This window comes from Rhagoletis zephyria, unplaced genomic scaffold, assembly GCF_001687245.7.
Source record: "Rhagoletis zephyria isolate East Lansing unplaced genomic scaffold, Rhagoletis_zephyria_1.1 Rzeph_scaffold_00063, whole genome shotgun sequence".
NCBI classification, from domain to species: domain Eukaryota; kingdom Metazoa; phylum Arthropoda; class Insecta; order Diptera; family Tephritidae; genus Rhagoletis; species Rhagoletis zephyria.
The window spans coordinates 212,978-238,784 of record NW_016157147.1 but is presented as its reverse complement, the minus strand read 5'-3'; the positions used below and the strand labels follow the sequence as shown (position 1 = coordinate 238,784).

Genomic DNA, 25,807 nt, shown 5'->3' with positions numbered 1-25,807 from the left:
TCTAAACGATATCAGCGCCGTGCTCAAGGTCAGCCTCATTTGGGTTCCGGGACATAGAGATATTGAAGGAAATTGCAGGGCCGACGAGCTAGCCAGAAAAGGTACCAATCTCCCCCTATGTGAAAACAGAGGCACAATTGGGATACCCATGGCAACCTGCAAATTAGAACTTCGAAAAAGCATGATCCAAGAGGCAAACAGGTCATGCCTAGAGGAGGGCACTTGTAGAACAACTAGGCTACTTTGGCCCCAAATTGATAAGAAACAGACGAAAGAGTTGCTCAGCCTCTCAAGAGAGGATATTGCAAGGGTCATGGCTTGTGTTACCGGTCATTTGCTATTTGGCAGGCACTCTTCGAGACTAGGAATATTCTCCCACGAATATTGTAGAAGTTGCAGGGATGAGGAAGAGGAAGAAAGAGTAGAGCACTTCCTCTGTAGCTGCCCAGCTCTGGCCAGGAGGAGAGCAGGCTTTTTAGGTAGGCCCTTATTTAGCTCTCTTACGGAACTATCATGCGTACGAATAAAGCCAATCCTACGCTTTATAAGAGCTTCGAAATGGTTCTCTGAAGATTAGGCACAGAGGTTCCCGTGTTATGCAGTGTTACCACAATGGACCTTCATAAGGTCTAAGTGAGTTGGTAATTTGAACCGACTGCCACATCAACCTAACCTAACCTATGTATGTACATATGTATGTATATTGGTTATGAGACAAACTAGATATATAACGTAAGTTTCACTTCTCCAGTGTGGCCCTGGCGAACTTACTTTTTTGCTGGGAACGCTATACACCACTGATCTAAACACCGTCCCTGTCTTACGAAAGTAATGTGTTGCATATCGCTCAAAAAATCTATAAACAGAAAAAAGCAATCAACGCGTTTATGGTTTGAACCTGCAACCAACGAGGTGGTAGCTCTACACGTTTCCATTCGGCAGCTGGAAAAAGGCATGCTTAAGATTCTTGAGATTTTGGTTTTGCTTGTTGCTTCAAAACTACACATGACCCTTTCGATCGCGTTATTAAAAAACCTATATTTACTATTTGTATAAGAATTAGCTTTTCCATTTTCAATTTTGAGTTCCTTCTTCATTGTTTCCGACAACTGATCGTATGTGTTGCACTAACCGGGTAATGGACTGTTTTTGCTTACGCGTAAAAGCACTTTTAGCACATTTAGCTCTAAATGCTACTCTAAATGTACATTTATCCATACAAAATTTGTCACCTAAATGCCGCTCAATTTCGGCATTAAGAGTCTAAATGCTAAAAGCAACCCTGTGATCTTCAAAAATTTCCACGATTCGAACATGGTTTAATAAGAAAAAGTGGCAACATTGCTTTTTCGCGTATACAGTTGCTAGCTGCGTTTCAGTGATCGCCGATCTACATTTGATTTATTATTTTACATTATTTGGAAAAGGAAAAGTTGCGCAAATTCAACATCGATGTGATACTGATAGAAATCTGGCTCAATTTGTGAACAACTCTGTTTGGTTTTTCCCTATTTAATTGAGGAAATTTCAATTGAGAGCACCGTTAAATGAATTTATACAAAAAACAAATTTTCGTTTATGGTTAAAACAATTCAAGGTTCGTAATGAATTGTTTGTTTAAAAATTCTTTTTCCCTTTTCAGTAGGGTTTTTTGCACATTATCTTCTTTGTGCGAATTGATCGTGATAGATACGGATCTGAATAAACGACTGGAACACGGCTGTTTGTCAAAAGCATACGATTTCGAACTCGCGTAAATTTACATTTGCTAAATTCGATAGCATGAACGCTCTTCGAAAAAATATTTTCGAAACTGCTAAATGTTGCATTTTAAATGCAGCAAAAACGCTGCATAAAAAGATAGTAATGTTAAGTGCAATTTCGTTCAAAAAATACAGTACTTTAGTGCACTCAACGAACAGACCTGTTTAGAAATATTTTGAATTTTGTTGATTGGCGCTTGAACATATGTTGGTGTTTAGCCGAGCTTTTCCTCCGTTTTGTGGCGTGTGCTTTGATGGTGTCACACAAAGGGGAGGGACCTACAGTTTTACGCCGACTGCGAACGGCGCACAGTGGTCGTAAAAAGCATGTTTTACGCGAAAAAGGCCTATTTTTAAACTATGATAAAATAACTGGAGCAAAGCCATTTTTATTCAGAAATGTCCAGCGAACTCAAAGCTGGATAGTATATCTAGTAATATGTGCTGAGCAAGCCATTGAATCCATATAATTCAACGAATTCGATCGTGGATTATTCTAACAGTTATGAGTTGATAGCTTTCTTAACAGTTTTTATTATGGAAACTTTAAATTATAACAGTAATTGCTGGTTTGGTGTTACTTCTTAAAGATGGAAAATGATTATTTCATATGAAATATTACATAATAAAATTTTATTGCCAAATTATGAATATCTTAATAACACGGATTATTTTTCAATAAATATTTTTTTCAAAAGGTATAACTAATTTGTAGGGCCGAGTACGATCTTCATTCTTTTACCAAAAAGTAATGCAAGGGGTCCTTTAAGGACGTATGAAAAGAATAGCCGCGCATACTCGCGCCAAAAAGAATGGCGGTCATTTTTATTAAAAACGCGGCTTATTTTTCAAGAAATATTTTCTTCAAAACGGTATAAGTAATGAGTAGAGCAGGGTAGGATCTTCATTCCTTTACCAAAAAGTAATGCTAGGGGTCCTTTAAAGATCTACGAAAAGAAAAGCCGCGCATACTCGCAAAAAAATATTACGCCCTTCCTTACTGTTCCGCCCAGAAATTTCAACAAGGTCCCAAGGTTTTATACATATTTTTTTTTAATTTCCCATTTACAAATTTCAAACCTGAATAACTTTATTTAAAAATGAGAAAACTTTAGTTTTGGAAGTCACCAATTTGGTATAAAATAAAAAAAAAAACTTAAAAAATTGTTTGGGCTGAACATATAGCAGGCGGCCCAACTATCCCTCATTTATAAATATAATTGTTGTCATTAATTGATAATTTGATCATAAATTCATTTTAAATATGTTCGATCAAATACAATAAATCAGTAGGTTTGCTTAACAAATATATTGTGTTACTCAACTAAAAATGACAGTTGATTTGGCAGATTTTAACTGGGAAATTTGAATGTAATATAGAACTCGAGATCAGTGAACCTTAAAACCTAGTACGTTTACTTCTTGGAAAATTCTCCTTATTTTTTGGAGAAATTGACAGCCCATACGACAGCTGTCAAATTTCAATGTTTTAATTTCACGTGAAATTCGTGACTAGCGTGTCTAAAACCCTTACCAGTAGCATTTAAAAAGACATTTTCTTATTTTCAGAAAAACTTACAGTCATTTTGACAGCTGTCAACTCTCAAAGCTTTAATTTGCGTGCCTAAAAACCTAATAAGCGGTATTTTCAAAAAGATTTTCGTACTTTTAGAGAAATTAGCAGTTGATTTGACAGCTGTCAACTGTCAAACTAAAAATTTTGTGGCATATTCAGATTTAGCATAACAAAAATACTACGATGATGTATTTTTATTATAATCGTGACAGCCCTTCTAATTTTTCGCGTAAAACATAACTTCTCCGACCACTGTGCGGCGGTTGTATTTTTCATTGCAGAATACACTCGGAGTCATGCCATTGGCTGCCGAGGGGCGACCGCTATTATAAAAAAACTTTTTTGTTTTTTTATTTTTTGATGTTGGAAGAAAACTGGGGTTGAACCAGGTCATGAGAAACCTTAGCGCGTACTGCTTACCAGTAGACCACAGCGGCCGCCATGTGTTTCCTAGATATTATTTTTGTCGATGTGGTCGGTATTTGCAGCGATAATTCTGCTTATTGTAGACCTTGCACGACTTATTTATCATAAAATGGTGCAAATTGTATAATAGAAAAACATATTTGGGGTATTCACAATGGTGTCGTAGGTGTCGCATAATTGTAGATAAATAAGTCGTAAACTTTAAACGGTTAAAAGTATATTTAGGGGCTTCGTAACATACCATAAAAGTCATAGTACGAAATTTCACACTGGTAGAAAACAGTGGCTTGGGGTTTTAAGGAATGTAAACATTTATTGAACCGTTCAAAGTTTACGACATACAAAAAGACCGTTGTGAATATCCAAATTGTACATATTTATTTACTGGATACTTGGAAAATACTAGGAAATTTTCTGCGCTAGTCCAGACTCCTCTTTGAGGTGTTTATGTGTTTAATCCCAGCAAGAACAGTTCAATACAATTGATGGGATTTAAATAATACCGACACTTTTGACATAATGTGGTGTTATTCGTTAGAATAACGATGTAATCATTTTTATTAGGACCTCTCACTCTCATGATTTGACAGAAACTTGTGAGAATGTGTTAGTAAAGAATACATTTTTTTCCCCGATTGTTGTAGTTTTAGTCAGCCTGGTTGTGTTGGGATATTATGTTTGTATGGATATGAGCTGTTTAAACCTAAATTCTGCATGTGTGTTTGTAAATATGTATGTATGTTGACTTATTGTAGATAGACCACACTGTGCTAACTTATTGATAAGTAGTATTTTGAAATGTACATACGTACATACATGGCACATCTTCATGGACACCCACATTCATCTACTACCATCTTTGGAAGATCCCTTTTAATGATTCCATCGTCACCGTAATATATTAGAGACATGCTTGAGAACTTTACTGGGGCACAGCAGGGTTGCATACCATTTAAAAGTCCAATTTTCCTGTACTCTTCTATGAAGTGGGCATGAAAGGTTTGAAATGTATCCGGTGTGCGAAACGGACCTGTACAATCTCCACGACAGTAATTGGCGAAATAGCCGCGCGGAGCAATGATCCAGTCGTCCCAGCCTAGTGCTTTAAATGATACATAGAAGGATTCCTTGCAACATTGACCATGAATAGCGCCAACACAATCAATTGCACGTCGTCGTACTCGTCTATATCGCTTTGTTTCCGTGCGTAGTACTAAAAATGGCCGATTCGGATTTGGCTCCTGTGATTTTGGCATCTGTAATTCCATATCTGTTTGTCGTTGTAAATGTTGAGCATCTTGATGTTTCAAACGATTTTGCCTGCGGTTTTTTGTGTTTTTCTGTTGTCGCTGAATTCGATTCGCTCGATGTTGCCTGTTTCCCTCCAAAGGATATTGTTGCAAAAATTGTGTTTGAATCTTCTTTACTTTGTAGCCGTTGATTATGGCCGTAGCGTTACGTTGAACATTGCAACCGAAAATAGAGTTACAGTCCAATGAAGCATGTTCGGTTAGTGGACGATCTTGCAAAGCCCTTTGAATTGCATTACTCTCTTTGCTTATTTTAATGGCGTTGTTCAAACCGCTGCGTTGTCGTGTCCATTGAGCAACAAGATCATTTCGATTCATCGAATGATACTTTTGGTGTTGGTGTTCAAACGGTTGTTTTTGTTTTGAAATATCTGTCGGCAGGTCAAATAAATGCAAAACATATTTGCCACAACCAGTACAGTCTATCAGAAGTCGTAATTTTTCCATAGGTACTCTGGCATACCAGTTTCGAATAGTTGAAGTAATATCGAATTTTTGCCATCCTAAGTTAATCGTATCCACATTAAAAGAAGCACAGAGTTGTGGTGATTGCTCGCAGCCCTATATTTGAAATAATGATAGGATCAGTTTTTGAGACATATGTGTAAAAGTGATGTAGAAAATTAAATCAGATAAATTTCAAATCAAATCAAATGAAAACAATTAACTCGCAATGATACTAAGAACTAAAACAAAAAAAAGCGAAAGTTTAAAAATTCAGGCCTAAGTTTCAATGAATTGGCAGCTCTGGTTAGCAAAAAAGTCTCTAAAATATCGATTTTGGGGGTCCCGAAAGAAGAACATATATTTCCTTCGTAAAATAAGAAACAAATCCCTAGTTTATTAAACATAACTTAACGTTTTCATACCATGGAATAGACCTCTAGTAGGGTTAAATTTTAGGGAATGTTTCAGATGTTTCTGAGGAATCTGAATTTCATATTTTGCATCCAAATACTTAACATCATCTAGCAAAATAAATGTGAAAAGATTAAAAAATTGTTTTAAGCAGCCAAGCTCTTCCCTGACTTTTGTTGGCAAAGTAAGGCTTATCTTTATTGTGACGCTTTGGAAATTAAGGACTTTATTATATATATTTTTAACGGGAATTCAAGATTAGGGTCTTGTTTCTGGAGTCCTCTAACCGTTATTTTAGAAACCTTCATGTTCACCATAGCTGTCAATTCATTGAAAAGTAAGGCCGAATCTTTATTTTTTCGCCATTTACTGCAAAAGATTCGCCGTTTTGGTTCTTCGTATCCTCTTAATATTCTATTCTTGGGGATGAAACGATATCATGCAGGTATCGATACTTTTACTTGGATATCGATACTTTTTTCTATGAAGGTATTCCGTATGAACTAAATAAGTTCAATTTAATTACTTAGGTCATAAGTTAAGGATTATCTGGTATGACCAACCATAGAGTGGTGTTGTCTTAAAATTTTACGAATAACAACACTCGTGTGTTCTCTGCTTAAGATATTTTTTGTAAACAACTCTTCGTGGGGCTCTTTTTCTTCTTCGTTTCTTTTCTTCAATAACAGAGCTAGACTTCCATGCGTTTAATATTTTCAGCTGGTATTTTCAGCGCGAAGAATAAGACCCTGTTCACACGCGTATTTTTCTGGAGTTTACTCAACATGCAAACGCGAGTTAAACGCAAATAAATTCGTGTAGGTGTTAGTATCAAAACGCATGTTACTCTTCCACTCGAACAGTTGGGCCTTGTGTACGTCGCATTATATCGACTTTGTCGCCTATGCAGCCGTTAAGAACAAGGAATAACAGCGGAGGAAAAATTGCCGAATCCAAATTTGCCTTAGTATCGGGTTTGGATACAAGTATTTGATTTTCGATACCTACTCAGTACTTGGTTGAAAAGTATCGATACCAAAATTACTTGGTATCGAACGAAACAGTACCAGTAGAAGTGAATTGGTGGTGGGAACCGCCTCACAGTGTATTATTACGATTTGATTTGGAAGGTTACCAAGAGCAATAATATTTAAACTTGTATATTTGGAACTGAATCTCAATGTTTAAGTTGCTAGTGTTAAGGGATTTATGCAGATCAAAGTGTAGGGCGGGACGCGATTTAATTGGAAGATTACCAAGCGCAATAATATTTAAACTTGTGTATTTGAAACTGAATCTCAATGTTTAAGTTGCTGGTGTTAAGTGATTTATGCAACAATTGCTAAAATACCATTTTCGTCTTATTTTTTAGATATGTTCTTTTAAACGAATACACATTTTTGGGACTTTAGTAAACTAGGACTGAGGATTTCATGTTAAAGTAAAACCATGTTAACTTAAATTTAATTTTAGCAACTTATTTATTTCATTAGATCCGCCAGCTCGTTATCCGCGATTATTCGATAAAGTTTGCAACTCAGTTTATTTGCCACTCCTCTTAGACTATAAACAAAACAACCTTAGCTGCTGGAAAGTGTTGGTTTTGATGAAATTTTCTTTTTTCAGGCCTGCTAGGAATTTTATTTTCTTCGAGTAATTCATTTGCATTTGATCTCGACCGAGAGAAAGTTTTGTATTTTCGCTTTTGAATAAAGAAAGTTTGATTCCATTAACTTTCAATGGTATTCAATTTTTCTAAATAGAGCAAGAAATAGTGAACTTATAACGGAATTTTGTTGACCCAACTAGACTTTTTTATCGATATTTGCCACGCCCATAGTTTAAAAAAAAATTAATTCTTAAGTCCATTTCTGTCAGCTAATAATTCCTTGTTATAAGGAAATCCCAAATGTAAATTTTGGGCCTTTTAGCTTTTGTAGTTAGTCGAATATTTCAGCTTTGCCTTTTTAAAAATTACTATTATATAATAGGGTGGCATGACAGTACCTCTAAATGGCCAGTTTTTTTTGTAAAAAGCTTCGCCTATCTTATAACATACCTTGTACAAAATTTCATTAATCTATCTTCAATAGTTTCCAATTACAGAATTAAAAGCAGTTAGATGGGTCAAATCTTACACTGTGCGGCTTGCCCGCGTGCAAAGCTTGGATCTACATAATATACATACATACATACATAATATTATAAGGTGCTTAATGCGTTTTTTATATCGATTCAAGAATAGCTTTTGTTTTGCGCTGTAGTTATAAATTGTACTTTATGTACATATGGCAGCTGACCTAGCCGATTAGTTAATGATGCGCACGGTCCAAACAACAACTTGAAAAAGTTTTTTCTGTTAGCAGACGCCAGTCTGCAGGCAATGGCAAATCTCTGACATAAGAAAGCTTCTCAAAAAAACTATCAGCCATTCAGAGACGGCGCACAGTGGTTCGAAATCCAAATCTAGGTGGACAAAATTATTTGCTCAAAGACGCTTTGACACAATTTGACACCACTTTGTTTGTTTATGTTTTTGAGGTCGCTGATTATGAATTTGAGGTCAGATTTTGCTAATACGACAAACACAAAAATTTAGAAATTAAGGCGTTTTAATAAAACATGCCATTCAAAGCCCTTATCAAATATGGCGAAAAGAAAAATGAAGAAATCCATAAACTTTATTAAAACAGGCCATTTTTAGAGTTTTTGAGATCGCTGATTTCGAGTCTCGAATCTAAGTTTCGAATTTTGAAATGGCAATTGATTTAGACATTCTTTTAAAAGAAAATGAGTTTGGAGATGGAATGTCAGGTAATTCGTTTTGTATAGTTAAAGTAGAAAGCATTTTATTGCAAATCAAATTTTGTTTTGATAATCTTTCACATGCTAAAAACCCTGAAACAAAACATGAATAGTCGAATTGGTAAGAAATTGCATCAGTAATGAAGACTAGGTAGAAGGATTAAACGTTATAATAAAGTTCGACGTTGTCTTCTGTGGAAGCTGCGCAAGTAAAGGTAGTACTTCTTGCGGCAGTTATCTCTAATTAACCACATTTCCACTTATTTTTTTATTCAGTTATTTCACCGTACAGTTAACATAAATCCTCTTAGCTGTATCCTCCCCGCGGGTGCCGACTGAGCACTGGGCATCGCTGCTGCCATCGCGATGGCTTAGCATCTAGGCTAGTACCTAGAGCGGGTCTTGCGGTGCGAGCAGGCGGCGTCTGCGAAGGCAGGAATACGTATCCATCCTTGTCTACCTAGTGCTTTGCTCTGCATATGTACCTAGGGGAATGGGGTGTATGCCTACTTCTGCCATTGCTAACGAGGTACCTGGCGGTAGGTACAAAACTCTAGGGGTAGAGGTTCCCTGACATAAAAACTCACCACGGAGGCCAGAAAAGAAGAAAATCAGGCTGGGATATCAGCCCAAACGTCGGTGGGAGAAGTGGCTACTACCACCGGCGGGCACAGCAAGTCTACTCGCTGTGTCGCTAACGGCCACACCTCTGCTGTGAAGGGAGCGGTTCTCAGCGGTTGTAGTGCTACTGCCAAACTGACGCTACAGCGCAGGGGTGCCGCAGTCCACGAAGACTCGGACTCGAAAGCGGTGAAAGCGTAAACACTCAGGAAAGAAGCCTTGCTACACTCTCCGGGGGATGCCAAATGTGCTTGTTCGGCATCAAAGAAAAGGCCTTGGGCAAAACCCAGTAAGGAGGGGTTGAAGGCTAAAGCTATATACAAGGCGGCGATCAAAGTCCACGAGATTACTTAGCTGCATGTCAAACCGGACGAAGGAAGAGAAGGAAAGGTTTGCTTGGGCTAAGGGGAAAATGGAGGAAGACCGGGCGTACTACGCGGCAAGGCCACGATTCACTGCCACGGATCCAGGATTCGCAAACCGGATCGAGGAAGGAATCGCGGCTAAAACGCAGGTGTCTGCTGAAAGCGAGATAGCAAGGCCGGCCAAAATATCGAAGCGCAGAGACGATCAAGAGAAAGCGACAACATCAAAAGCGGCGGCAACTCGCAGTGAGATAGCCAGGAGACATCTAATCGTGCCACTCATTGACCGTAGTAATCCGCTGGGCTAAATGTCTCAGGAGCGCTGGGGAGCAGTAGAACTTAAGTTGCTGGATGCGCTCGTCTCGAAAATGGATGGAGAGCACAACACTTTCGATGGTGCGGGGTGGCTGAATGGGGTGAAAATCATATGGGTAAAGGAAGCTGTTGCGACGCTTCAAGGCCTGTGGGAGGGCGCCGTCTTGGAGATTGTGGACCGCAGCTGCATACCGTCCATACCGAAAGCGAAGATGCTCATACCCCGCACGGTAAAACCGGAGAATGCGCTGCGGCTTCTGCAGAGACAGAATCCAGATGTGCCGACGGAAGATTTGAAGGTGTTAAAGGTCACCAACTCCGGTAAGGAGGATGGTAGCCAAACCTACATCTTCCAAATAAACAAGCCGGCCGAAGACTTATTATACGCCAGGTTCGGAAAGATGGCGTGGAGCAAAGGTAGCGTATACTTTCGCCTTAAGAAACGAGACCTGGCCGATAACAACGAGAATACGCTGGAGGAGCGAGCGGTTGAGAAGGATCTTGGAGAGATCCTGGAGGCCGCCTTGAAGCTCAAGAAGACTGAGAAGGGAGAACCGGAGATTCTACCCGATCCCGAAAAGAATCTTGATCCTTGCAGTGATGTTCTTCAGGTAAATCTACATAAAAGTAAGGTCGCTTCTTCCGAGATCCTCCTCCATTTATAGAGGATCAGCTACGATGCGGCTTTAGTCCAGGAGGCATGGATAGCGCCGGGAAACGTGGTATCTGCACTAAAGTCGCAAACATACTATACGCACATCCCGAGTACAACAAACAGGGTAAGAAAAGCTATATTGGTTAAGAAAAGTATACACTCTTATATTGATCTTAATTTCTCTTCAGATGACCTGACGGTAGTAGCTGTGAAGGATGGCAAGGATGAAACAAGACTCCTTGTTACATGCCTCACGACGAGGAAGCGCCACCAAACGAGCTCCGGAGGTTGGTGGGAGAGGCCGAGAAGGCGAAACGTCCACTCATCATAGGCGCGGATGGCAATGCACACAACACGGTATGGGGGAGTGGAGATACCAACGAAAGGTGTGAGTCTTTACTAAACTTTATATTAATAAGAAATTTAGATATAGCTAATCGGGATAAAGAACCAACATATGTTGGCCCTACCTCGAAGATCGTTCTTGCCATAACACTCCACACTAGTGCTTAGTACATCCTCGTGACCATAGATATGTAGGATTTCAAATAAAATTCTCAGCCCGTACAAAAAGCGAAACTTTCAGAAATCCGAAGAATACGAACTGGGAATTGTATGAAAGTGTAGTGAAGAAGAATTTAACCAAGTATAGGGTAACTGACTCCCACTCTGAATTGGAGAAACTGGTAGTCACACTTACCAACACTCTAAACAAAGCTTATCGCATCGCATGCCCTCCGCTACATGAAAAACGAGGTTCAAAGCCAAAAATATACGGTGGGAAATCGATGGCTTCGAACCGTTTAAGTCCCCAGGCACAGAGGGTATCTTTCAAGCCATGATTCAAAAAATTTCGGCAGTGCTGACACCCTATATGAGAATAATATACAAGGGATGTTTAAGATTATACTATGTGCCTATCCTTTGGAGAGAGGCGAGGGTCGTATTCATACCGAAGGCGGGCAAGGGAAATCCCCTCTATTCGAAAGAATACAGACCAACTAGTCTAACCTCATTCATTCTAAAGACGCTCGAAAAGATTCTGGGCGCCTACGTTAGGGATAAACTGCCGTCGGCCAGCATATCGAAGGCGCAGAATGCTTACTCGAAGGGTTAATCCACTGAGACTGCACTTCACTCAATAACCGCGGATATAGAAAGAACACTGGAGCATAAAGAATATTCCCTAGGGGTCTTTCTGCACATAAGTGGGGCATTTAATAATGTCTCCTATGAGGCAATAGTGGAAAATCTAGAAGCAGCCAAGGTAGAGCCTGCCATCCTACTACGGATAAAAAGTCTGCTGAGCTCCAGGAAGATTTACGCGAAGTGGAACGAAGCCAGACTGCTCAGACAAGCGCGTAGACGAACTCCTCAGGGTGGTGTTTTGTCACCACTAGGGTTGCCAGATTTTGAAACGGAGAAAGGAGTACATTTATATTTTCGATAGAAAAAAAGCAGTACAAGACCCAAAAAAGGAATAATTTTTTTTTGTGCAATTCATTGTTACAAATTACCATTAATTAGGTACAAATAAACAAAGATATTTTAGAAATCTTTTTCAAAGCAACAATAAATGTTAAAAATAAATAACTAAATGGGCTGGGGAGTGGGCGTGGCACCCAATTGTGATATTTGGCGATTTTTCTAAGGCGTCCCTAGGGACCCATAGTGGGCCTAGGTGATCAGGGGTGCTACGCCACTTCCCCTTCGCTCACCACCTCTTCAATGACCGCCCTTATAGGAAATTTTCCCCAACTGAGTTCTACAAAAGTATTCCAAAGTCTTTCTGAATATATGGCCAGTTTTTATACCCGAGCGCACTTGTGCACAAGGGTATTATAACTTTGTTCACATAACGGTTGTTTGTAACAGGCAAAACGAATCGAGATAGATATAGACAAATGTATACATAAATGATCAGAATGAAAAGAGAAATCGATTAAGCGGTGACTGTCTGTCCGTCCGTCCGTCCGTCCGTCCATCTGTCCGTCTGTGCACACGATAACTCGAGTAACAATTGAGATATCTTAACGAAACTTGGCACAGTTGGTGGTCCTGGTACAACATACCAAATGGCCGAAAATTTCTAAAATCGGACAGTAACCACGCCCACATCCCATATAACGGTAATTTTAAGAAATACGAAAACTGCGATATTTTAGTAACTACTGAAGCTAATTCACTCAAAATTGATACTTACAATGAGTTTCAGACGGAAAACATGAATATTATAAATTTTTGGAAAATGGGCGTAGCCACGCCCACTTATGGTTACATGTGTATATCTTGGTAACCGCTACACCAATTTCTTCCAAACTTGGCACAGTTAGTGGTCCAGGTACAACATACCAAATGGCCGAAAATTTCTAAAATCGGACAGTAACCACGCCCACATCCCATATAACGGTAATTTCGAGAAATACAAAATCTTCGATAAATGAGTAAATATTGAAGCTAATTTATTCAAAATTGATGGTTGCAACAATTCTTTACCAAGAACTACGTTTATGACAAAACCGTTCTAGCAATTTGTACCAAGCTCGGTATGGTTATTGTGCTTCCCACATAAAAGCAAACCGTTGAAAATTGTTGAAATCGGACTAAAATTGAGGCCGATTTTCATATAACGGTAAATTTCAAAAATCCTTGAAATTTCAATATTTCGAAATTTAAGGACGCTAATTTACTTAAAATGTATACACCCCGGCTTACCATCTATCGGTACCTTTCGGAAAGGTGAAAAAACATATATTTAATACTTGCGCCGGGTATTTAATGTTCGGCACCGCCCGAACTTAGACTTTCTTACTTGTTTAATTTAAGCCTTATAATTAATTTAATATTTTTCTCATTTTTATACCCGAGCGCTCTGCACCTACCTTGCTACGACCATGCCTACACCTTTTCACTATCTCACTTAACTTTGCTTACTAAGTAGTGTTTGCCACAATATGAATGGCAGAGTACAGGGCATAAGATAATAACTGTCGCACAGGTTTTTTGAATAATAAAAGGGTCCTTTATAGATGTTGCGAAAAAGAGTATTTTTTTTTTAACTTTGTAAATACTTTACATTAATTTTATTAATTAGTTTTAAGATTTTAATCCTTATTTGCATTTGCCAGCTTTGGGAGATAAGTTCATGCGGCACTCACGCCTTTTATAGGTGTACTTTTTCTTAGACTTTGTATAAAAAAAGAGAAAAAAGCTGTATACAAGAATGATAGAATACAAGATTGCGCCGATCAGAGAGGATTTTTGAGAATAACTTTTGTGTGACGTCACACTGGTGCAATTGCGAGAGAGAAATGCCAAAACGTGAGCAAGAATGGAAGAAGAAGAAAAAATGTTGCAAGGAAAACGTAAACAAGTTGCACCAGTGTGACGTCATGCAAACAACGATTCTGTCAAATTCGTTAAGAGAGGAATAGCGGTCCGAGATCGGCGCAACCTTTGTATTCTCTCAATCGTGAGCTGTATAGGGTTGGTCGTATGAATGCCCTACTAGTCACCGGTTCGGAGTCTTTTCGATTGCTGAGTATGAGGCCTTATGTTGGACAAAAGACGGAGTATAAAGGACCCAAATGGGGGAAATTAGCCTATATTTACAGAAGATATGTAATAAAGTAACCGATGACGACTTGCGTGCCGCTTGCGCTTTTCTCCCAAACTCGCTGGTAAAACCAAATGAAGGTTAAAATTTAAAAACCAATTAATAAAATTTTCGTAAAATCTATAAAGCCCCCTTTTATTAAAAACAAAAAAAAAACTGTCCGACAGTTATTATTTTACACCCTGTATATGATAAAATATTAATAGCTGGAAAAAGGAAAACAAAAGAAATACAAAACTAATAAAGGAGTACATTTCCATATATTTATTTTTTGGGGAGTACATTACAATAAAAATTAATATGTGTACTCCCAAAAGCAGTACGTCTGGCAACCCTAGTCACCACTCTTGTGGCTACTCGTAGGCAATGAGCTTCTGGGAAAATTCGAAGGGAAAGCACCCAGACTAATTGCCTATGCAGACGACATAGCTATAGTTGTTACAGGGAAATTCCTACACTGAGGGAAAAAAATTAAAAAAAAAACGTGCAAAATTTAAAAAAATACGCATATGAAAGAGCACCAACCCAACTCGTTTTAAATCTGAGAATGTACGTTATAAAATATGTCGTTGCGAAGTGCACAGAAGCTTTTTCGTTGTACGAAATTAAAATTAAGAAGAAAAAAATTTAATTTTATGTTCCGTCTGATGGTAATTGAACCCGGACCCGGACGCCTTGGTAGCAACCAATTGTATCAAGCGTCTTTGCACACTCAGCTACAACCTATAGCTACATGTAAATGTGTTTTCAAATGTTGAGTTTGAATCAACATCACAGCGCGCGATTAGTGCATGATGTCGTACCATGTATGTACATATGTATGTATGTATGTGTTGTCACCGCTTTGCATGCTTTGTATACATATGCTTTCATAATTACATATGCAAAAGAATCCGTGCAGTGAAAATGCTTAATTTCATACGGGCGTATTTGATTTGAATATTTCCATTATACGTAGTGTATGTATAATGAAAAAATCCATTTTGTTAAGAATTTTCGCTTGATTTAAAAACGAACATTTTTAAACGGTAATCAAATAAAAATTTTTTATTCTTATAACTCGTTTTTTTCTCAGTGTAGACACCATCAGTAACGTAATGGAGAGCGCTCTAAGGGTCGTATATCGATGGGCGACTTCGTCCAACTTAAAGGTAAATGCTGACAAAACGGATGCGGTACTGTTCACAAGAAGGTACAAAATCCGCGCGTGGAAATCCTCGAGGCTGAACGGAGTGCACCTATCAACCAAGGATCGCACCAAGTACCTGGGAGTAATTTTGGACAGCAAACTGATGTGGAAGCTAAATGTAGAGGAAAGGGTGAAAAAGCCCAGTGGTGCCCTTTATGCATGTAAAAATATGCTGGGTGCCACATGGGGCCTATCCCCTGGCCTCATGCATTGGTGCTACACAGCGGTAGTTAAGCCGATACTTCTCTACGGCGCTCTGGTATGGTGGACCGCTGCCAACAAAATCTCGTATATGCATTGTGCATAACATCGACACTAAAGACCACTCCAACGGCGGCATTTGAAAGGTTACTTGACCTACCACCAATCGACATCGTAGTGGAGAGCACTGCAGCGAAATCCGCCATGAGATTAATGGCGTCAGGTGAATTCTCCGCTAGAACCTTCGGGCACAGCTCGATATGCAGGGGGATAGAGGACAAAATAGACCACATACCCCCACGCTACATCTGGGAAGAAGGTTTCAAGCTACGTTTAAGGAGGGCGGATGGCGCAGGAGCATGCAACCCGCCAACGGGACGTATAACATCTACACGGATGTATCTAAAATGGCTGATTAGGTGGACGCCGGAGTATACTGCGCCGAGCTAGACCTTAGGCACCGCTTCAAGCTTCCAGAGTACTGCAGTATTTTCCAGGCGGAAGTCTTCGCTATAGGGAAAGCTGCTGAGATAGCTAGCAGCACAGGAAACTATATGAAAAATATCAATATAATGACTTATACATATGTCGATAGGCAGGCGGCGATTAGGGCTAAAATCTCACATCGTATTGCGTCAAAAATTGTCCTTAAAAGCAGGGAAGCAGTGGACAGGGCGACCGAGGGTAAACGACTGCATATATACTGGGTTCCAGGCCACAAGGGCATTATGGGCAACGAAATAGCTGATGAGATTGCCAAAAGTACCATCCGTCTTGCTAGCGAACCAGTACAGGAAATACAAATGTCGCTAAAAACGATCTATAATGAAGTTTCCGAAAGAGCTGGGTGCCGGAAAAAGGTGAGATGGAACGCATTAGAGACATGCAAAACCACCAAGATCATGTGCAATAGGAGCAAAAGAGAGACCCATTTCTTGCTTACATGGTTACGTAGGGATAGCAGGACAGTTGTTGGCCCAATGAGGGGCCTCAACCTACTGGCACCCCATGCAAGCAGAATGGGCATTAGTAGCAGTGACGCATGCAGGAAATGCAGGGAGGAAGGCATGAGTCAGGCGTTAGAACACCTCCTCTATTTATGTCCGGCCTTAGCTAGAACTCATCTTAGATATCTCGCAGCTTCGCAGTTCAAAGGACTAGAGGAGGCTTCAAAACTGGATATTAAGGCTCTTTTGAACATCGCAAAAAGGTTTGACGTCCTATACGACGACTACTTTAGATGGCATTAAAACGGACCTCCATCTGGCACTACAAAGAACCAACGGGTCTATGTAAGGCGCATCAGCCGACCAGTGTAACCTAACCTATTACCGTGCGACAGTCAATTTTACATACGAAAAAATAAATATTTTCATAAAACTGGGGGCCAAATATATTAAATCTGCGTTTTAAGTTTTTATCTCTGACGTTAGGATTTTTTTTAAAGGTCTTTGAATTTTCTAGAATATGATTGAATACAAAAAATATTCAAAAAGATTCGGTGCATTGTAGAATAACAATATGAGTATCAATTAAAAAGAAAAATTCTGTAGAGTACAAGAAAAATTTAATTTTTTGGTGCACCAGGACGAATAAGTATCGAAAATGTCCGTTTAAAACTTTATCGTTAAATATCCTTTGAAATTTCCAATATTTATTTTTGAACAAAATATATGTCAAGGACTAAAGTGTTAACTACCACATCCTCCAATTTTATCCTTCTAACTTTATTAGTTTTAGAAAAAAAAAAAATTACACTTCTCTTTATAAGATATTGATAGTTACAATATGTATACTAGGCTGGGTCGATTTTGTATGGGGGAAAATAAAAGTCATTTGACCGCATTGTAATAGTAATATTATGATGTCTTAGGTCTCAGCCAATTGTTATTGGCCACGAAAAATTAATTTAAAACTTATCTTAGCCGCGCAATTGAATCAAAGTGTACGAATTTTGAAAATGAAACTTTGGCTTGTAATATCTATGGAATGCGTTATTGCTATAAACATGGCGATATATCAAATTAAGGGCTATTAAATTTAGAACCTCACGTTCATTTATCATTTTTCAATAAGTCTACACGTTTTTAAGATATTAAAATAAAAAGTAAGAAAACTATGATTTTCCCTTATGAATTTTCAATTCTTCGTTACTTCAGCAACCAAGTGAAAAATACAAAAAAGTGAGACGAGATTTATTTCAAACCTTTTAATGTTTATATAATATTAAAATGACCATGTACTTGGTCACGCCGATTTGGTCAGTTTCCAAGATCGTGGTGAATGAATGTATTGTCAAAGATTAGGAATCGTTCGACAAGTTAATAGTAGTTTCAAACATATAAGTATTTACATACATTACAATTAGGGTGAGAAACGCCCATTTTAAGTCCATTTTTGCAGTCTTGAAAACTGGTGCGGAATGGTTTCATTAGTCGCCGCAGAAGCACATTTTTCGCGGTTTCTAAATTGCCGTTATATGAAATTAGGGGACATGCAATAAGTGTTTAGATATACATAAATATTTTAGTTAATTCCATTATGTGAAAAAGTGTCTGTAAGTAAATGCAATAGTCTTTAACATATCCTGGGAAATCCTTTTGCGGACTCTCCAATTGGACGATATTGCTTTGCATTCAGCTTGAACGAAAAAAGTCACTCGCTTGCACAGTTTTCTGTAATCCGGTTCTTTTATTTAAAGGTTATTTATACAATTGAAGAGAAATTTTTTTGAGAAAAAAACTGGAAATCCACTTAAGTTTTTCGATATAACTTTGGTAAATGTTACTCGATCGGTGCGTAATAATTAACAAATTGAAGGTGAGACTTAATGTTACTGATTTTTGATAATAATATGACTAAAATAGTTCAGATTATTAACAAATTATTTAAAACAAAAAAAATCTTGAACAAATTTTTTTATCATTTTCTTATATTTGCAATTTTTATATCGTATGCATAAACATAGGTAAACCAATTAGTGTGTCTAGAAGTTGTGCCTGTTCAGTGTTTCCATACAAATTTGCATAAACAAAATTTTTCCGCGATGATGGAAAATAATGGCTATTCTATTAGAGCTACCGAAATTGTTCCTAAATTTGCAAAAAATCGCAAACTATAGCTAATATTAAAAAAGGATTAGAATATTTCTAACTAGCGATCTAAATGCACGCCAGCAATATTAATATTGTTCTTTACATCTTTTGACTATAGGCCAGTGCAATTATCAAGAGAACAATTAAAATTTTCTTGAAAATAGATGAGTTTGAGATTAACGATAAGATAAAGGGCTGTGGTGAATTCGCCTCTTGTAGCAATAATCGATAACATAAGTAGTGAGATGTGTTATCTCTGATGTTCTAGTTCTTTCTTTCCTTTTTCTCGCTGGTCTTTTTGGTACACGGACACGTGTGTTGTACGAGCGAACCTTTTTCAATAAACTCTAAGTTAGTCATTGTAATATAGGAAACTACCCGGCGTTTTATTGCTAGGCACCACCCGACAATTGGTGACCCCGACGGCAAAAGCGAGTATATGTCACGGAGCGAGCAAAAACTCCAATGGTTAACCAAGAAGATAATGAAGCAAGCACGGGAGTTGGACCGTCGGCCGCTGCCACGAGCGAAAAAGCCATGATGGTGAACAAAGTGTCGGTTAAGGTGCCGCCATTCTGGCCAGAGCATCCGGAGATTTGGTTCGCCCAAGTCGAGGCGCAATTCAGCGTGGCCGGAGTTTCCACAGATTCGGCAAAGTTCAACACAGTCGTCGCTGCTGTTGAATCAAACGTTTTAGCCCAGATTTCTGACGCCATTTTGAACCCACCCGACAACGGCAAATACGACAACCTGAAACGACGTATAATAGATAGATATTGTGAAAGCGAGCAGAAAAAAACGCAAAAATTACTGTCGGATGTGGATTTGGGAGACAAACGGCCAACCCAATTGTTAAGCGAGTTAAGTGAACTTGCAAAAAACAAGGTTTCCACCGAATTTCTGAAATCGCTGTGGCTGCAGCGATTGCCAGTACAGGTTAGGGCAATCTTACAGGCGTCTAACGCAGATTTGCCAGACTTAGCAAAGCTGGCCGACAAGATTCTAGAAGTAGGGGATTTTCAGCAGGTGTCGGTAGTGGCAAAAGGCAATGCAGCCGACGAAACTTTTTCAGGCATAAGCAAACGAATCGAACGCATTGAAGCGCAATTCGACAAATTAATTCAGAATACGAAGTACCGAACAAACCGACGATCTCGTTCAGTGTCAAGAGGACGAGACGCCCGGGCAAACACTCCAATGCGAACAAAGGGCGAATTATGCTGGTACCACCAGGTGCACGGGGATAACGCCCGTAAATGCCGACCGCCCTGCGAGCGCGGACCAAAAGCGACAAAAAACTAATTGCATCTTCTGGTTTGGCGGGCAAATCTGAAGACTACCAACGCATAGCCCGCATACTCATCAGGGACGAAAACACAAAAACACAATTTTTAATTGACACAGGTGCCGATGTGTCCGTGCTACCGGCCCGTACGGCGAATACGACAAAAGCGAGCGGGAAGGCCAAACTGTATGCTGCGAACGGCTCGGCTATTAAAACATTTGGCGAAAAACGACTACGGATCTCTCTTGGGTTAAGACGCGAGTTTGTGTGGACTTTCATTTTGGCGGAAGTTAATTCTGCCATTATAGGATCAGATTTTTTAAAGCACTTCGATCTCCTGGTCGACGCTAAGAGAGGCAAGTTACTAGATAGAAGTACACTACTGGAGACGAAAGGTCTTACGGCGCGCACCGAGGTTACGCAAATTCGGGTATACAACGTCAAGGATAAGTACGCGAATTTACTCCGTACCAGGATATTGCCACGGCAAACGCAAACAAGAGACCAGTGAATTCCAAGGTTACGCACCACATAACTACCACAGGTGCTCCGGTATTCGCGCGGCCGCGAAGACTAGCGGCGGATAAGCTAAACGAAGCGAAGAAATAATTCGAGTACCTACTGCAGAAGGGGATTTGCAGACCGTCGAAAAGTAATTGGTCCAGTCCATTGCACCTCGTGAAGAAACAAAGTGGTGAATGGAGACCTTGCGGCGACTATCGGGCGTTAAACGCTATTACGGTACCGGACAGGTATCCTATACCGTATTTGCACGACGTCACCAGCATTTTACACGGCAAGAAGGTGTTTTCAGCCATCGATCTCCAAAAAGCATACCACCAGATCCCTATTGAACCATGCGATATACCAAAAACGGCTATATCAACGCCTTTTGGACTTTTTGAGTTCGTGTTCATGACATTCGGTCTGAGAAATGCGGCTCAGACTTTTCAACGTCACATCCATGAAGTTTTAAAGGGGCTCGATTTTACTTTCGCGTATATCGACGACATTTTGGTCGCGTCGGAATCAGAGGTTGAGCACAAAAAGCATTTGCGAATAGTATTCGAACGACTTCGCCAAAGCAATTTGACTATCGCAATCAGTAAATGCCAATTCGGAAGGAGCGAGCTAAACTTTTTGGGACACACGATTAGCGCGCAGGGGATACGGCCCCTGAGGAGAAGGTGGAAACTGTGCGGAACTTTAAAATACCAACGGTGGCCAGGGGGCTTAAAAAGTTTTTGGGCATGATAAATTTTTATCGACCGTTCATCCCGAATGCAGTTAAAAATCAAGCCGTCCTCCAGCAGCTGGTAAGTGGCAACCAAAAAAACGACAACACCCCCATTATATGGTCAGAGGAAAGTAAAGCGGCATTCGTCGCATGTAAGGAGGATTTGGCGAACGCAACGTTGCTGAATTACATGGCTCCAAATTCACAGCTGACCCTAACCGTCGACGCATCAGATGACGCCGTAGGCGCTGTATTACACCAAATAATAGACGGAGAAGTACAACCCTTGGGTTTTTATTCTAAAAAGCTAACGCCCGCCCAAAGGAAGTACAGCGCCTACGACAGAGAGCTGACTGCGGCATACCAAGGAGTGCAGCATTTTAAATACGCGTTGGAAGGAAGGGAATTTGTTCTGTTCACCGACCACAAGCCACTCGTTTTCGCATTCAGACAAAGCAGTGATAAGACACCTCCACGCAGAGCGCGACAACTCGACTACATAAGCCAATTCACTACCGATATTAGGCACCTGCCAGGGCGTGACAACAACATTGCTGACTTGCTGTCCCGCATCAACGCAATACACAACGAGGCGATAAACTTTGACGAAATGGCCTCTGCGCAAGCAAACGATTCACAACTCCAAGCCCTGCTGAGTTCAGGTAAGGATAACACAATTTCGTTAACGCAAGTACCACTTCCAGGCTCATTGGCGAAGCTCTTTTGTGACGTATCTCATGGGAAGGTACGACCGTACGTACCGATAGCCTTTAGAGAGAGGGTTATACATAAGCTGCATGGCTTATCCCATCCGGGCATCAAAGCAACGCAGAGACTGGTAGCTGAGAGGTTTGTCTGGCCTAGAATGGCTGCGGATGTCGCCAAGACCGTTCGTTTCTGCATCCCGTGCCAAAAAGCGAAAGTGCAACGACACACAAAAGCTCCTCTAGGGAGCTACCACGACATTGATGACCGCTTCCAACATATAAATGTTGATATTGTTGGACCGCTACCGACGTCCAACGGGTTCCGTTACTGCCTCACATGTATAGACAGGTTTTCAAGGTGGCCAGCGGCAGTTCCTCTCAAGGAGATGACAGCGGAAAACGTAGCCAGCGCACTCATCAGCGGCTGGATAGCAGTATATGGCGTTCCTCAAAGAATTTCCACCGACTTAGGCCGACAGTTTGAGTCCGAAGTATTTCGCAGTTTGACAAGGATGTTGGGTGTAGTACACTTGCGTACGACGCCATACCATCCACAGTCGAACGGAATGATCGAGCGTTGGCACCGCACGCTAAAGGCCGCGATCAGGTGTTGGCCGAACAACGATTGGAGCTCCGCTTTACCGCTTGTTTTGTTGGGAATGCGTACTACCGTTAAGACGGACATAAACGCCAGTCCAGCTGAAATGCTCTACGGGAGACCAATATGTATACCAGGCGAGTTTCTACACGAGAGAAAACGGCGATCCGGCCAAACAGAATTTATGGAACAGCTGCGAGAAGCAATGAGTAAATTACCCATGACGAAACCTTCACGCCACGGCGAAGCACAAACATATATACAACCAGCTTTAAAAGACTGTAAGTTCGTATTCGTTCGAATAGATCGAGTACGCCAACCCTTGGAGCCACACTATGAAGGTCCATACGCAGTTCTCTCGAAGCAGGAAAAATATTTCGTAATCAAAGTTCGACAAAGAGAAGTTAAAATTTCTATTGATCGCTTGAAGGCAGCATTTATTTTTAATCACGACGTCACGGCAACGGCAACAGCAACGGAAAGCTACGAAGATGAGAGAAGCACACAGAACACCGTAGACAGAAACGAAACAACGCCTACAGCAGGAACAGACAATAACAGAAACGAGAATAATAGAGAGGACGATGAAAGCGAGATGAAGGAGGAGGCTGTCAGGTATACATCGGCAGGACGACGGGTGAAAATCCCCCTTCGGTATCGTTAGTCGGTAACTAGCCGGGGGGTATTGTGGTGAATTCGCCTCTTGTAGCAATAATCGATAACATAAGTAGTGAGATGTGTTATCTCTGATGTTCTAGTTCTTTCTTTCCTTTTTCTCGCTGGTCTTTTTGGTACACGGACACGTGTGTTGTACGAGCGAACCTTTTTCAATAAACTCTAAGTTAGTCATTGTAATATAAGAAACTTCCCGGCGTATTATTGCTAGGCACCACCCGACAGGGCTGCGCGAAATGATACTTGACTTTATCTTTAGCGTTAAAGGATTCATTATCTAATAATATGCACCAAAATTTTTGGCTAAACCCAGCATTTTTAACAAGAATTGGTCTTATTCGATTAGTGTGCTGTGGGTCACTTGGCGGTCGATGCACGGGCTCTTACAATTAAAATGAAAGACTAATATTTCGCAGGCTTGTTGTTGACTTCATGATACAATATATTTTCACTATTACCAAGGGATTGAAGAAAAATTAGATTTTCGACCCGCCCTACTGTATACATAAATGAAGATACTGGAATCATTATTATGGAACCACTAGCAGACCCGGCGAACTTCGTCCCGCCCAAAATTAATTTTTTTTTTGAAATATTTGGTCCAACGTTTTCGCCAGCAACTCAAGTTCATGTTTGGTTTCGTGGTCGACAGGAGGCATATCCCCATTGCCGTCTTAAATAACCTGACGAAAGCGTTATACCGGGAAGAAGTCCTTGCGGGTCGATAGTGAATCGTCCTTGAATCTGTATAGTATAGTTGGTGGCAATTTACTAACTGGTGAGTATCATTGATCCACATTCTGTTTAGTCACCATAAAGCAAGGACCGCAATGGTTCTGATGGTTGATTTAACGGGAGTAATTTAACTTTGATCCCTGGTGCTTCCGAATCGACGATTTTTAGCAATAACTCGGTTCCAGCGCCACTAAAAGTTATCATTAAAATCATTTCGGTCGTTTAGGAGGAGTTAAGCCACCAGAAAAAGTCTTTTACATACTGAGACTCTTCGGCATTTTTTCCCATACAAAAAAACTCTCACGAATTCTTTATACGGAGAAAATGCGCAACATCATCAGCGAAGAAAATTCTTAAAAATCAACGGTATCTTATAGCCATTAAAAACTTGCNGTCAGCGAAAAAATTCTTAAAAATCAATGGTATCTTATAGCCATTTAAAACTTGCACTTTATGATACTGAAATTGAGTGAACTACAAAACTGCATACTCAAAGTTTGGTACAAAAAAATTTATTACAAAAAAAAAAACACTATTCTGGGTGTATATATTTACAGATAGGTAAAAGTTTCAATATGTTTGGAAAGCACCACTTCCCTTTTCCAGTAGCCCCAAAATCTCTATACAAATTTCCAGGACATTACCACAAATACTTTCAGAGATATACGGTATGAAAAATTCGATATACATGAGTGATGCCACGCTCCCTTAATATATCCAAAGTGTGCAGTAGGTGTCCAAAATTTCAAAAAATCGGTACGGCCGTTCGCGAGATCACCTCTTATAAAAAGAAGGAGCTTCTCTTTATACAATTAGTTTAGGTAACACAGGGCAACACCGATTTTGATGCGGCAAATGTTGAAGCTGGTTTTAATTGGCTTTTTTTTCTGATTAAGAATACGTAAGTATAATGTTTGCATCAGCTCCAGATTTTGAGAAAAATGCGGTGAAAGTGTGAAAAAATCGCGTTTTTTTGCAATATTTGAGAGGCTCTAGCAATGAAACAAAAGAACCTTCAACTTAGGCTTAAATCAAGGCTTGGACTTCTGACTTCAATCCCTGAAAATACCATTCCTGCAGCTTGACCCTAAGGTTACCTATAGTCATTTATTTAACAGCTAACACTGATTTTTACATCATTTTTGACGATAAAAAGTAAATGAGTATAGGTGACCATTAGGGCAAGGTGCAGGAATAGTACTTTCAGGGATGGTAGTCTGTAGTTCTAGCTTTAATTTAAGCCTACGTGGAAGGTTCTATCACCTTTTGCTTAATTGCGGTAGGAACTCAAACTTCCCGAAATCAGTTATTCCTGTTCAACAAATGACTATAAGGGCTGGTTTCTCCAACTCAACTTAATTAAGCCAATTTTTTCGACCCAGTCAAGAATAAGCTGTGTAAAACGTAGGCTAACTTTTGACTTAAGTCCAAAAGTGGCTAAACTAAGTTAAGTTGAGTTGGAGAAACCAGCCCTAAGTGACCATCAAGCAAAGGTGCGGGAACTTGCTTTAATCAAAGCCTAAGTGGAAGGTTCTACCACCCTTTGTTTCTTTGCTAGAGCTTCTCAAATATTGCAAAAAACTCGATTTTTTGACAATTTGACCTCGTTTTTTCTTAAAATCTGGAGCTGATGGTAACTTTTTGCTTACGGATTCGTAATCAGCACAAAAAAATCTGTCAAAAATAGCGTTAACATTTGCTGCATCAAATTTTTTTCCATTTTTGTTGGCCTGTGTAATAAGTATTGTTAAATAGCCAATACCCGCATGTTTGCG

The 25,807-nt window shown here is 39.8% G+C and overlaps 1 protein-coding gene across 1 annotated transcript in view; it reads right to left on the bottom strand.

The window, feature by feature from the left end:
* Window positions 1-25,807, bottom strand: part of Actbeta (inhibin subunit beta) — a 287,538-nt gene that overhangs the window by 99,931 nt on the left and 161,800 nt on the right. Inside the window, exon 5 of the mRNA XM_017626070.1 lies at window positions 4,578-5,636. Coding sequence (XP_017481559.1) covers window positions 4,593-5,636 — 1,044 coding nt within the window. The 3' untranslated portion in view covers window positions 4,578-4,592. The remainder of the gene's footprint in view (window positions 1-4,577; window positions 5,637-25,807) is intronic.